General features: G+C 43.7%; 1 protein-coding gene across 8 annotated transcripts in view; it reads right to left on the minus strand.

Moving 5' to 3' along the window:
* Positions 1 to 11,254: 11,254 nt before the first annotated feature.
* LOC143804537 (protocadherin Fat 4-like) overlaps positions 11,255 to 13,153 on the minus strand; it is a 285,900-nt gene continuing 284,001 nt past the window's right edge. For all 8 annotated transcript variants that reach the window (XM_077282725.1, XM_077282731.1, XM_077282727.1 and 5 more), the window contains one exon: positions 11,255 to 11,879. In XM_077282725.1, coding sequence (XP_077138840.1) covers positions 11,739 to 11,879 — 141 coding nt within the window. In that variant the 3' untranslated portion in view covers positions 11,255 to 11,738. The remainder of the gene's footprint in view (positions 11,880 to 13,153) is intronic.

Raw genomic sequence — 13,153 nt, forward strand, 5'->3', positions numbered from 1 at the left:
CCTGCAACCTAGCAAGGGTTAACGGCAAACCCAAACTTGGTTACCCTAATTCTGCAGTTTATAGAAAAACTTCCTTCCATGGCTAGAAGAAAACCATGCAAGGGACCTTCACCATCTGGATGAAACACTGAAGAACATCACAAACTTTCGCATCAGTGTGTCGCAGGGATCCTTCGAAAAGCTCTTGGATAATGAATCTTGCACACTTACCCTGAAGCTCTTTCAAGTTTATCTTGAGACCCTCAGAAATGAACAACTCTCAGCATTCTGGATGTCATACTTGGACATGGTCGAGACCATGCTGGCCCTGGTTCGAGCTTCAAGAGAAGGCAACTGGATGCTTCACCTAGGAGCAATCCGACAGATGATACCATGGTGTTTTGCCTATGACAAGGTCAACTATGCCCGATACCTAACCTATTACTATGCCACAATGTCTCGGCTGCCCATAGAACACCCAGAGGTCCATGAATACTTCATGCAAGGTGGCTTTTCGGTCCAGATCGGTAGCAAGAATCCTTTTGGACGAATTCCTGTGGACCAGACCATTGAAGAGACAATCAACAAAGACACCCAGACACCAGGGGGCACAAAAGGCTTCAGCCTCAAAGTTGGAGCTGTTTCCAGGTTCTACCTGACATCAGAGTACCGCAGTATGTACTTGAGGCAGCTGAGGGCCCTGGTAGGCCAACAATATACTGACTTCAGCCATTCAGACCTACAGGTGTCTAGGATTAGAAGAGATGAAGCCGATGTCCAATCTTTCGTTCAACTGCTGGAGACAGGTTGGGTGAACCCCTTCAACAAAGAGCATAATGGTGAACTTATCAGTTTGTCAACAGCGACTGTAGCACCACCAGATGTAGCCAAAGACCTTCAAGGGGCATACAGTATAGGAGAGGATGCATATCAAACATTCAAGGATGAGCGTTTGGGTACCGATAAGCCAACTACATTGTTTCATGACAAGATGACGAAGAACAAACTTAAAACGTTCTCTAACATCCAAATGAAGACACGCAGACAAGGTCTTGGCAAGGAGGTAATTTTGAAGGCTGACAGAAACCTATTTGGCCAGATGATACTTGTAGCTGAGAACAGAAAGCTACAAATGAGTGATGTCTTGACTCATCCCCTGGGTCCATTGCCATGGGCACTTGCCAATGGTGATGGGTCTATCCGCAAGACCAACAAGGCTGCCCTCGCAAGGGAGTTGGAGAGGAATGCTCGTCCTGCAGAAGTGATCCCCGAGCCCTCTGCAACCATCATTGATGGGATGAGCCTGGTTCAGAAACTGAAGGGAAACAATGCAACATTTGGCCAGCTAGCAGGCACAGCAATGAGTCGCGCTATCCATGAGGGTGCTAAGAGCAAGCGCATTGATATTGTCTTTGACGTCTACAAGGAGACATCCATCAAAGATACAGAAAGAGTCAACAGATATGGAGGCACAGGGATCCATTTCAAGAACATTCAACATGGGCACAACATCCAGCAGTGGAAAAAGCTTCTAAGTAGTTCCTCCAACAAGGCAAGTCTCATAAAGTTTCTGGTAGAAGAATGGAAGGCGAAACACCACAGGGAGAAGCTTGAGGAGAAGGAGCTGTATGTCACATGTGAGCAGCTCTGCTTTAAGATCACCAAAGAACAGTGGGAAGAGGCTGCTGACCTTAAGTCAAATCAAGAAGAAGCAGACACACGCCTCCTTCTCCATGCTCTTCATGCAGCAGAATCTGGTTACAAGTCGGTCATCATCACTTCGGAGGATACTGATGTCATGGTCCTGTGTCTGGGCATGTGCCACAAAATCCCATCCCACCTGTTCCAGAAATGCGGTACACAGAACCGGACAAGATTCCTGGATATCACCACTCTGAGCCGAACATTGGGAGGCAGCGTATGTGATTCATTGATTGGTATGCATGCATTTACAGGCTGTGACACCGTCAGTGCATTCGCTGGCCGTGGGAAGATGACGACACTCAAGCAGTTGAAGATGAACAAGACATACCAGGATGCCTTTCAGGAAGTTGGTCGTTCATGGGAAGTGTCTACCGAACTTTTTGAGAAGTTACAGGAAATCACCTGCCACATGTACCTGCCAACTACCCAAACAACTGAGGTAAACAGGCTCCGTTATCAGCTGTTCTGTGCCAGACGTGGAGTGGTAGAGTCAAGTCAACTCCCTCCTTGCCAGGACTGCCTTTTCATGCATGCACTGCGTGCAAACTACCAGGCTGCGATCTGGAGGAGAAGTCTGCAGAGCCAGCCATGGGTTGCAAACCCAACAGACTGCGGTTGGATGATAGATAACGACGGAAAGCTTGTTGTCAAGTGGATGCAAGGGGCACCAGCACCAGAAGCTATTATACAGCTACTGTCCTGCAAGTGTGTGCGGTCATGTGAACTTCCTCAGTGTACTTGCCTCAGCAATGGCCTGAAGTGCACAGACATGTGCAGATTACAGACATGCCAGAACAAGGGTACTGAAGACGAGCCAGTAGAACAACAGTCAGATTCAGAGTCCGATGTTGAAGATATTATGGAGTAACATATATATATATATATATATGCACATGACATGTTCAGTGTGTATTTACATAACTTGGATTAAATTTTGTTACAAATACTACATCTAGTCACTCCGGGTGGTACCGATATCGTCATATTTGGTTCTTGGCTCATGCTAAAATTCCTGTGGAACACCTAAAGGGTTAACAGTTTTTAAAAATGAGTTTTGAACAGCTTGAGGGGTGTAGTTTGCAAAATGGGGTAATTTATGGGTGGTTTCTGTTATGTAAGCCCCTTAAAGTGACTTCAGAAGTGACTTGGTCCTTTGAAAAGTGGGTTTTGCTGTAAATGTGAAAAATTGCGCATAAAACTATAAGCCCTATTACGTCGTAAAACAATAAGGTTTCATTTTCAAAATGATGCCAATATGAAGTAAACATGTGGGGAGTGTAAATTAATAACTATTATGGGGGGTATCAGTATTTTTGTAAAAAGCAGAGAATTTCAAAGTTAAAAAATTGCCGATTTTTCCAAAATTTCCGAATATTTAGCATTTTTTTATATAGAAAGGTAAAATATATTGACTCCCATTTAGCACTGACGTGAAGTACAATATGTCACGAGAAAACAATCTCAGAATGGCTTGGATAGGTGAAAGCGTTCCAAAGTTATTAGCCCATGAAGTGGCACAGGTCAGATTGGCTTAGGCACTTGGGTACAAATAGGCCTAGGGCTGAAGGGGTTAATAAGCTACGTATATGTAAGGGCTATCATATCAAAAAATAAACTACAGACATGCATCTACCTAAAAATACCAAAGAGAATTAGTCACTCCGCTTGGTACCGATATCGTCAAATTTGGTTCTTGGCTCATGGACTAAATCAGCTGTTATTTGTGGGCAGCTGTACTTTGCTCATGAAACTTCCATGTTGTACATGGTTTTACTTAGTCCTCTAGTGGGAAATATGGACAGGGTTTGTTTCAATTAGACAAACTTGTTACCTCTAAAATCATTATGTTTGTAATGTTAATGAAACAGTTCTCCCTTGGGCTGGGCTCATATGGTGAAGTCACAGTGCATTTATTTTTTGCTGTAAAACAGCAATGTTGCCACCTTGGAAAATCACAGAAAAAAAATGCACCACAGCTGTAACTACAAAGAATGGAGAGGTCTGTAATTGTTATCGTAGGTACACTTCAACTGTGACAGACAGGACAGAATCTAACAAAAAAAATCCAGAAAATCACATTGTGTGATTACTACATAATTAATTTGCATTTTATTGCATGAAATAAGTATTTCATACAAAAGAAAAACAGAAATTAATATTTGGTGCAGAAACCTTTGTTTTCAATTACAGAGGTCAGATATTTCCTGTAGTTCTTGACCAAGTATGCAAACTCTGGGGCACGGATTTTGGCCTACTCTTCCATACAGATCTTCTCCAGATCTTTCAGGTTTCGGGGCTGTCATTGGGCAACATTGAGTTTCAGCTTCTTCCAAAGATTTTCTATTGGGTTCAGGTCTGGAGACAGGCTGGGCCACTCCAGGACCTTGAAATGCTTCTTACGGAGCCAATCCTTAGTTCCCATGGCTGTGTGTTTCAGGTCATTGTCATGCTGGATGACCCAGCCACGATCCATCTTTAATGCTATTACTGAGGGAGGGAGGTTGCTGGCCAAAATATTGCGATACAAAACCCCATGAATCCTCCCTTCAGTACAGTGCAGTCGTTCTGTCCCCTTTTCAGAAAGCATCCCCAAAGTATGATGTTTCCCCCACCATGCTTCACGGTTGAAACGGTATTCTTGGGGTCGTACTCTTCTTCTTCCAAACACAGCGAGTGGAGTTGATACCAAAAAGTTCTATATTGGTCTCATCTGACCACATGACCTTCTCCCATTCCTACTCTGGATCATCCATATGGTCATTGGCGAACTTCAAACGGGCCTGGACATGTGCTGGTATGAACAGGGGGACTTTGTGTGCCCTGCAGGATTTTAATTCATGAAGGTGTAGTGTGTTATTAACTGGAATGTTTGAGACTGTAGTCCTAGCTATCTCCAGGTCATTGACCAGGTTCTCTGATGTTGCTTCTGGGCTAACTCCTAACCATTCTCAGAATCATCTTTACCCCATGAGGTGAGACCTTGTATGAAGCCCCAGCCCAAGGAAGATTGACAGTGATCTTGTATTTCTTCCATTTTCTAACAATTGTGCCAACAGTTGTTGCCTTCTCATCAAGCTGCTTGCCTATTATCCTGTAGCCCATTCCAAACTTGTGCAGGTCTACAATTCTGTTTCTGTCCTTAGACAGCTCTTTGGTCTTGGCCATGGTGGAGAGGTTAGAGTGTGATTGATTGAGTGTGTAGATGCAGCCCCCCAGAGTCCTGGTCGTTGCAGTAACGTCGCTCTGCCGCTAAGGGGAGTGATGGTACGTCTGATTGCACTAAAAGAGTTCACCTGACCAGGTATCACAGTCACACATTACACTTCACACTCCGGCCACCAGGGGGAGCAAAGGGTTCTATGTATTAGGCCACTCCTCACACTCTGGTAAAACTGGGAGTCGGATAGGAAGTTAGGGAGAAGCTGACTGGGTTTTGCCCAGGTAACATCTAGTGAGAGGAGAGCGTTACTTGGGAAGATTCAGGGGTGGGATCCTGACAGAGGCCTAGCGAAAGGACAGAGTGTTACGGAGCCGTGCCTGCACTTCATTGCGGCGGCATCTTAAGAAAGGACAGGTATATTGTGGAGAAGTGAGAAACGAGATCACAGCACAAAGGCGAAAGAACCAGAAGGAGTCGTGCCCCGAGATCGGCAACATCCTACTGAGGCGCGTAGTCGGTGGCCGGAATGCCGAGGAAGTAATAGACTCTACGCACTACTTGAACTACGGCCGGGCAGTTAACTTTAGGTTGGCTGTCTCACCTTTTACACCTAATGAAGACAACGGAGGCAATTGTGGGAGAGGGGCGTCTCTAGGGTCCCTATAAAATAACTCCAGGCCTACCCCGTCATACGGGTGCGTCCTATCCAAACCATCTGGGGGACGGAGAGAAAAAACAGAAACATACACGACAGTTGTGAGGACTATCCCGTGGTGCTCAGCAGGGAGGTACTACAACACACAGGCGCTAGTAGGAAGGCTACTGATTTCCACCTGCAAAGGGAACTCTGGATGTGCCTTCGGACCGGCCGGTCTCAGCCAGCCCTGTTAGCAGTGCTCTGGATTGCGGATGCCGAAGCCTTCAGTAAAGAGGTAAAGAGACTGCAACCCTGTGTCCTTGTCTTTTACTGCAACCTACACCACCACCTACTCCTTTTATTGGGCGCCCCTTAGCAGGGCCACGGACCGGGCCGGGCCACCGTGACATTCCCGGAACCGAGAGACCCGGTACCAGGTACCCCGCTGCCCTGCGTTTGGGGGCAGCTCCATAGACAGGTGTCTTTTATACAGTTAAGGAGTTCAAACAGGTTCAAGTAATACAGGCAATGAGTGCAGAGTAAGGAGGGCTTTTTAAAGAAAAACTAACAGGTCCGTGAGAGCCAAAATTCTTGCTGGTTGGTAGGTGAGCAAATACTTATTTCATGCAATAAAATGCAATTTAATTATTTAAAAATCATACAATGTGATTTTCTGTTGTTTTTTTTTGTTTTTGTTTTTTTTTTTAAATTCTGTCTCTCACAGTTTAAGTGTACCTACAATAAAAATTACAGACCTGTCCATTCTTTGTAGGTGGGAAAACTTGCAAAATTGGCATGTATCAAATACTTATTTTCCCTATTGGGACAACCCCTTTAAAGGTAAGGTACCGCGTTTGTAAATCATTAATAAATCACTGTAATGTAGCATAACATGCTGCTATAACCAAGTTTTAAATGCATGTGAAACAGATTTCGTGTGTTATATGTGTTTAAAGAAGGAACTGGGGGCTGACATCTTGGTTTTGCAGCAGTAGCAGGGCACTAACAGTGTCATTTTACAGCACCCCATGGACATAGGAGATAATAGACCGGCGAGGACCCTATCTATAACATTGGAGAGGTGTTAGCAGTGAGCTGGGCTCGCCTCTGTGGGCTGCACAACTCACTGCTGTAGGTGTGACTAGCAGCCATTTTATTATAGCCCAGTGCCCCCTGCCCAGCTCCACAGGAGCTCCATTCCCAGCCTGCAGAGAGAGGTGACACCTGACACCTCTCTCAGCCATACAATGTCTCTCTCCCCTCCCTCCACAATGCCTGGCCATTCACTGCAGACCTGGAGCTCCTTCTTATCTTACTGAGGGATGAGTCACAGACAGCTCTGCACAGACAATGCTGCTCCATACACACCACATAAACTAACTGTGCTTCTGATGCAGTAACTGCTGGTGATAGCAGATCACAGGGCAGTCACACACAAAATGGCTCTGCCCTGTGATGCTGCTCTTCATTCTGCCCCAGGGATATTAGACCACCCAAAAGGGGAGGGAAATGGTGATGTCAGCAGTTACTGTCCCAATTTTCCAGCTAACAGTAAAGCTGGTAAGTCTTACTATAGCTGCTTGAGGTCTAAAACGGAAAATGCTCCCCCTAGTGGTCAATATATATATTTGTAAGAAAATATATAATATTTTTCATATAGAAATGTTTGCAAACAGTGCAAACATTGCATTAATACATTTTATTTACTATTTTAAGCTTAATTTCACAAAAAAACAAACTACAAGAAAACTTGTGGCACCTTCCCTTTAAGTCTTGGTTCAAGTTACAGCTGTGGTGCATTTTTGTCTGGGATTTTCCAAGGTGGCAACATTGTTGTTTTTTAAGACTACAGCAAAAACCTAACCACTTTTGTAATTTGCTTTAATTGAAAGTTCCCTACCATTCTCCCTATAGAGCTAATCCCTATATCTGTTTCCCACTTTACTTCCCTCAATGTTCATTCGAGCCTCTTGCATTCACTGTGGATTACCAAACAGGATTTCATCACTGAACCGCACAATACCCTGATGAAGTCCTGTTCAAGGGGATTGATCGAAGCTGAGAGGAGGTGACTGCATTGTCAGCTTTCTGATTATGTCCTGTTTAAGAATCCCATTATGACTTGAATGGAATGTCACAGAAAGAATAGATATAGGGATTAGCTGTACAGGGATAACAGTAAGGAGTGTTCAAATAAAACAAATAGCAAGAGTGGTTACATTAGAAATATGTATATATATATATATATATATATATATATATATATATATATATATATATATATACACTCACTGGCCACTTTATTAGGTACACCTGTCCAACTTCTTGTTAACACTTAATTTCTAATCAGCCAATCACATGGCGGCAACTCAGTGCATTTAGGCATGTAGACATGGTCAAGACAATCTCCTGCAGTTCAAACCGAGCATCAGTATGGGGAAGAAAGGTGATTTGAGTGCCTTTGAACGTGGCATGGTTGTTGGTGCCAGAAGGGCTGGTCTGAGTATTTCAGAAACTGCTGATCTACTGGGATTTTCACGCACAACCATCTCTAGGGTTTACTGAGAATGGTCCGAAAAAGAAAAAAAATCCAGTGAGCGGCAGTTCTGTGGGCGGAAATGCCTTGTTGATGCCAGAAGTCAGAGGAGAATGGGCAGACTGGTTCCAGCTGATAGAAAGGCAACAGTGACTCAAATCGCCACCCGTTACAACCAAGGTAGGCCTAAGAGCATCTCTGAACGCACAGTGCGTCGAACTTTGAGGCAGATGGGCTACAGCAGCAGAAGACCACACCGGGTACCACTCCTTTCAGCTAAGAACAGGAAACTGAGGCTACAATTTGTACAAGCTCATCGAAATTGGACAGTAGAAGATTGGAAAAACGTTGCTTGGTCTGATGAGTCTCGATTTCTGCTGCGACATTCGGATGGTAGGGTCAGAATTTGGCGTAAACAACATGAAAGCATGGATCCATCCTGCCTTGTATGGAGCATCTTTGGGATGTGCAGCCGACAAATCTGCGGCAACTGTGTGATGCCATCATGTCAATATGGACCAAAATCTCTGAGGAATGCTTCCAGCACCTTGTTGAATCTATGCCATGAAGAATTGAGGCAGTTCTGAAGGCAAAAGGGGGTCCAACCCGTTACTAGCATGGTGTACCTAATAAAGTGGCCGGTGAGTGTATATATATATATATATATATATATATATATATATATATACAGTATATATATATAGTTAGTATTTCATGTATTGGACAATCCCTTTAAAGTACTACTAGCCGTACTACCCGGCTTCGCCCGGTGAATAATTGCTGTTAGCATAGTAGAATGTGTTAACAAAAATTTATTCTGCACACAAAACCACAAAACAAATAGATAGAAATGTAATTATTAAAAGGAAAAAACTAAGCTAATAGAAGCATTTCACAACATATATTTCAACACCAGAGATATTCCACACAGATTTAACTACCGTATTTTCCGGCGTATAAGACGACCCCCCAACTTTTCCAATTAAAATATGAAATCTTCTTAAAAGTCGGAGGTCTTCTTATATGCCATGTGTCGTCTTATAGGGTGGGTGACTAATGTGCCTTTTGGGGGGAGTGGTCCCGATGACGAAGAGAGGGGGCGTCTCACAGGAAAGTGTGAGTGGAGAATCCCCCTATTACCTCATTGTGGCAGTGTGGGGTCTCTGTGCTAGGGAGCTGTGGCGGCGGCTTCTCTTTGTGCCGCGTGGGTGCTCTGCGCTGTGGGGTGGCGGATCTTCATGCAGCGTCGGGGCTCTGTGCTGTGGAGTGGCGGCGGATCTTCGTGCAGCGTCGGGGCTCCGCTGGCATTTCCTCAAAGCCTGGAGGCACCGGCAGCTCCATTGCTGTGATGCGGTGGCCTCCGGGAAAATGGCCGCTGGGGGCGGCACATGCTCAGATTCAGATCTCGTCCCTATTTGAGGAAGCCAGTCAGGCGAAACGGCGCTGTTGGGGTCGTTGTGGAACGCTCCTTACCAGGAGAGTTAGTCATGTAAGTTTATCACTTTTTACTCATATTATAGATAGCAGCTCATGGAGATGCACTCTGCACTTTATAATGTTTAGCAGGCTATTTAGTGTGTTATACCAAAGTTCTAGACTTGAAGGATATTAAGCACCTTAGGAACCTTTGTTCCTTTGTTATTGAATATGTGCAATATATTTTACAATACAGGTCCTTCTCAAAAAATTAGCATATAGTGTTAAATTTCATTATTTACCATAATGTAATGATTACAATTAAACTTTCATATATTATAGATTCATTATCCACCAACTGAAATTTGTCAGGTCTTTTATTGTTTTAATACTGATGATTTTGGCATAAAACTCCTGATAACCCAAAAAACATGTCTCAATAAATTAGCATATCAAGAAAAGGTTCTCTAAACGACCTATTACCCTAATCTTCTGAATCAACTAATTAACTCTAAACACATGCACAAGATACCTGAGGCTTTTAAAAACTCCCTGCCTGGTTCATTACTCAAAACCCCCATCATGGGTAAGACTAGCGACCTGACAGATGTCAAGAAGGCCATCATTGACACCCTCAAGCAAGAGGGTAAGACCCAGAAAGAAATTTCTCAACAAATAGGCTGTTCCCAGAGTGCTGTATCAAGGCACCTCAATGGTAAGTCTGTTGGAAGGAAACAATGTGGCAGAAAACGCTGTACAACGAGAAGAGGTGACCGGACCCTGAGGAAGATTGTGGAGAAGGACCGATTCCAGACCTTGGGGAACCTGAGGAAGCAGTGGACTGAGTCTGGTGTGGAAACATCCAGAGCCACCGTGCACAGGCGTGTGCAGGAAATGGGCTACAGGTGCCGCATTCCCCAGGTAAAGCCACTTTTGAACCATAAACAGCAGCAGAAGCGCCTGACCTGGGCTACAGAGAAGCAGCACTGGACTGTTGCTAAGTGGTCCCAAGTACTTTTTTCTGATGAAAGCAAATTTTGCATGTCATTCGGAAATCAAGGTGCCAGAGTCTGGAGGAAGACTGGGGAGAAGGAAATGCCAAAATGCCTGAAGTCCAGTGTCAAGTACCCACAGTCAGTGATGGTGTGGGGTGCCATGTCAGCTGCTGGTGTTGGTCCACTGTGTTTCATCAAGTGCAGGGTCAATGCAGCTAGCTATCAGGAGATTTTGGAGCACTTCATGCTTCCATCGGCTGAAATGCTTTATGGAGATGAAGATTTCATTTTTCAGCACGACCTGGCACCTGCTCACAGTGCCAAAACCACTGGTAAATGGTTTACTGACCATGGTATTACTGTGCTCAATTGGCCAGCCAACTCTCCTGACCTGAACCCCATAGAGAATCTGTGGGATATTGTGAAGAGAAAGTTGAGAGACGCAAGACCCAACACTCTGGATGAGCTTAAGGCCGCTATTGAAGCATCCTGGGCCTCCATAACATCTCAGCAGTGTCACAGGCTGATTGCCTCCATGCCATGCTGCATTGAAGCAGTCATTTCTGCCAAAGGATTCCCGACAAAGTATTGAGTGCATAACTGAACATTATTATTTGATTTTTTTTTGTTTGTTATTAAAAAACACTTTTATTTGATTGGACGGGTGAAATATGCTAATTTATTGAGACAGGTTTTTTGGGTTATCAGGAGTTGTATGCCAAAATCATCAGTATTAAAACAATAAAAGACCTGACAAATTTCAGTTGGTGGATAATGAATCTATAATATATGAAAGTTTAATTGTAATCATTACATTATGGTAAATAATGAAATTTAACACTATATGCTAATTTTTTGAGAAGGACCTGTATCTATAGTGAGATTTCATAGAACACCATATTGCTCTTTGCTTGCTGCTGTTAATTGAGATTACTACTATTAATGTGATACCACCTGGTTTTGATAGCGTTCCCAGCCATATGTATTATGAGCATTTCCCTGTTTCATACAATTGTTTTATTTTAAAATTGATCTATTAAAAAGATGTTTTTTAATGAATTTGAATTTATTGCCCATGCCTCTTTTTCCCTGATTATACATTGGGGATTTTTGGTTTAAGATGATTATTTTGAGGTGTGCAGAACACTGTGCCAGGACTTTTGATAAAAATACACACACACACATTCAGCTTTATATATTAGATTATTATCTCCTAATAAGTGGCAGAATATAATGCAACTTTCACATTTGGATGATGAAAGAAGCTATGCTACCCTGACAACAGTTCTTTTAAGAAATAAACAATATTGTTTATTCCTCCTTTAAAACAGTAACACCGCCACATGTCTTTATCTCATCGCCATCACTCTGTGGTCTTTCACTTTCTTCAATGCTGATAGTTTCAGGAAATTCTGAGATTTGTTGCTGTATTTCATCATTTTTAGTAGACTCCTTTAAGAGGGGAACATAACCATAAAAACAGATTTGTGAACATGCAGTCTTATACCAAAAGACAGCGTCATCACCTTATATATAAGTAATCTATGGAAACCTAGAAATCATTCTACTATAGACTTATTACATTTACCACATGAAATTTGACCACTACCAAACATAGCTGTAAATAAATATTCATAAAGGAAATAAACAAAAGGTAAAAACATAAAGCACAATAAAAGCTGTTCACTTTCCATGACCTTAAAAACAAATGAGACAGAAACTGACACCTGAGATTAGAACAACATTTGACTGCAACACTTATACCTTTTAGATGATTCAATCAAAAGCGATTGCGGCATCTAGGCAGTTAAGGTACCGTCACACTAAGCAACGTCGCCAGCGATCTGTGACGTTGCAGCGTCCTAGGGAGCGATATCGCTGTATTTGACACGCAGCAGCGATCAGAATCCCGCTGTGAAATTGCTGGTCGCTGCTAGAAGGTCTGCACATTATTTGGTCGCTAGGTCGCCGTGTATCGCCGTGTTTGACAGCAAAAGCAACCATACCAGCGATATTTTACACTGGTAACCAGGGTAAACATCGGGTTACTAAGCGCAGGGCCGCGCTTAGTAACCCGATGTTTACCCTGGTTACCAGCGTAAAATGTAAAAAAACAAACAGTACATGCTCACCTGCGCGTCCCCCAGCCTCTGCTTCCTGACTCTACTGATCGCCGGCCCTAAACTGAAAGTGAAAGCACAGCGGTGACGTCACCGCTGTGCTGTTAGGGCCGGAGCTCAGTCAGCGTCAGGAAGCAGAGGCTGGGGGACGCGCTGGTGAGTATGTGCTGTTTGTTTTTTTAACTTTTACGCTGGTAACCAGGGTAAACATCGGGTTACTAAGCGCGGCCCTGCGCTTAGCAACCCGATGTTTACCCTGGTTACCCGGGGGCCTCGGCATCGTTGGTCGCTGGAGAGCGGTCTGTGTGACAGCTCTCCAGCGACCAAACAGCGACGCTGCAGCGATCGGCATCGCTGTCGCTATCGCTGCAGCGTCGCTTAGTGTGACGGTACCTTTAGACTTAGGGGGGCTAATGGAGCAATGCATCTGAGGAGATTAGCTTGGTGGCTGGGCACTACAATAAAAGGCCATGTTTGCCATTTTTTACTCCTATGAAATCCTACCAGACAAATGTTCATAAGAGATTGCTATATGGACAATCAAGTGATTGCTAGTTCGTGTCCCCTATGGGGACTAAAATCATTTATAAAAAGTAATTAAACTTT

Source organism: Ranitomeya variabilis, chromosome 2, assembly GCF_051348905.1.
Source record: "Ranitomeya variabilis isolate aRanVar5 chromosome 2, aRanVar5.hap1, whole genome shotgun sequence".
Lineage (NCBI taxonomy): Eukaryota > Metazoa > Chordata > Amphibia > Anura > Dendrobatidae > Ranitomeya > Ranitomeya variabilis.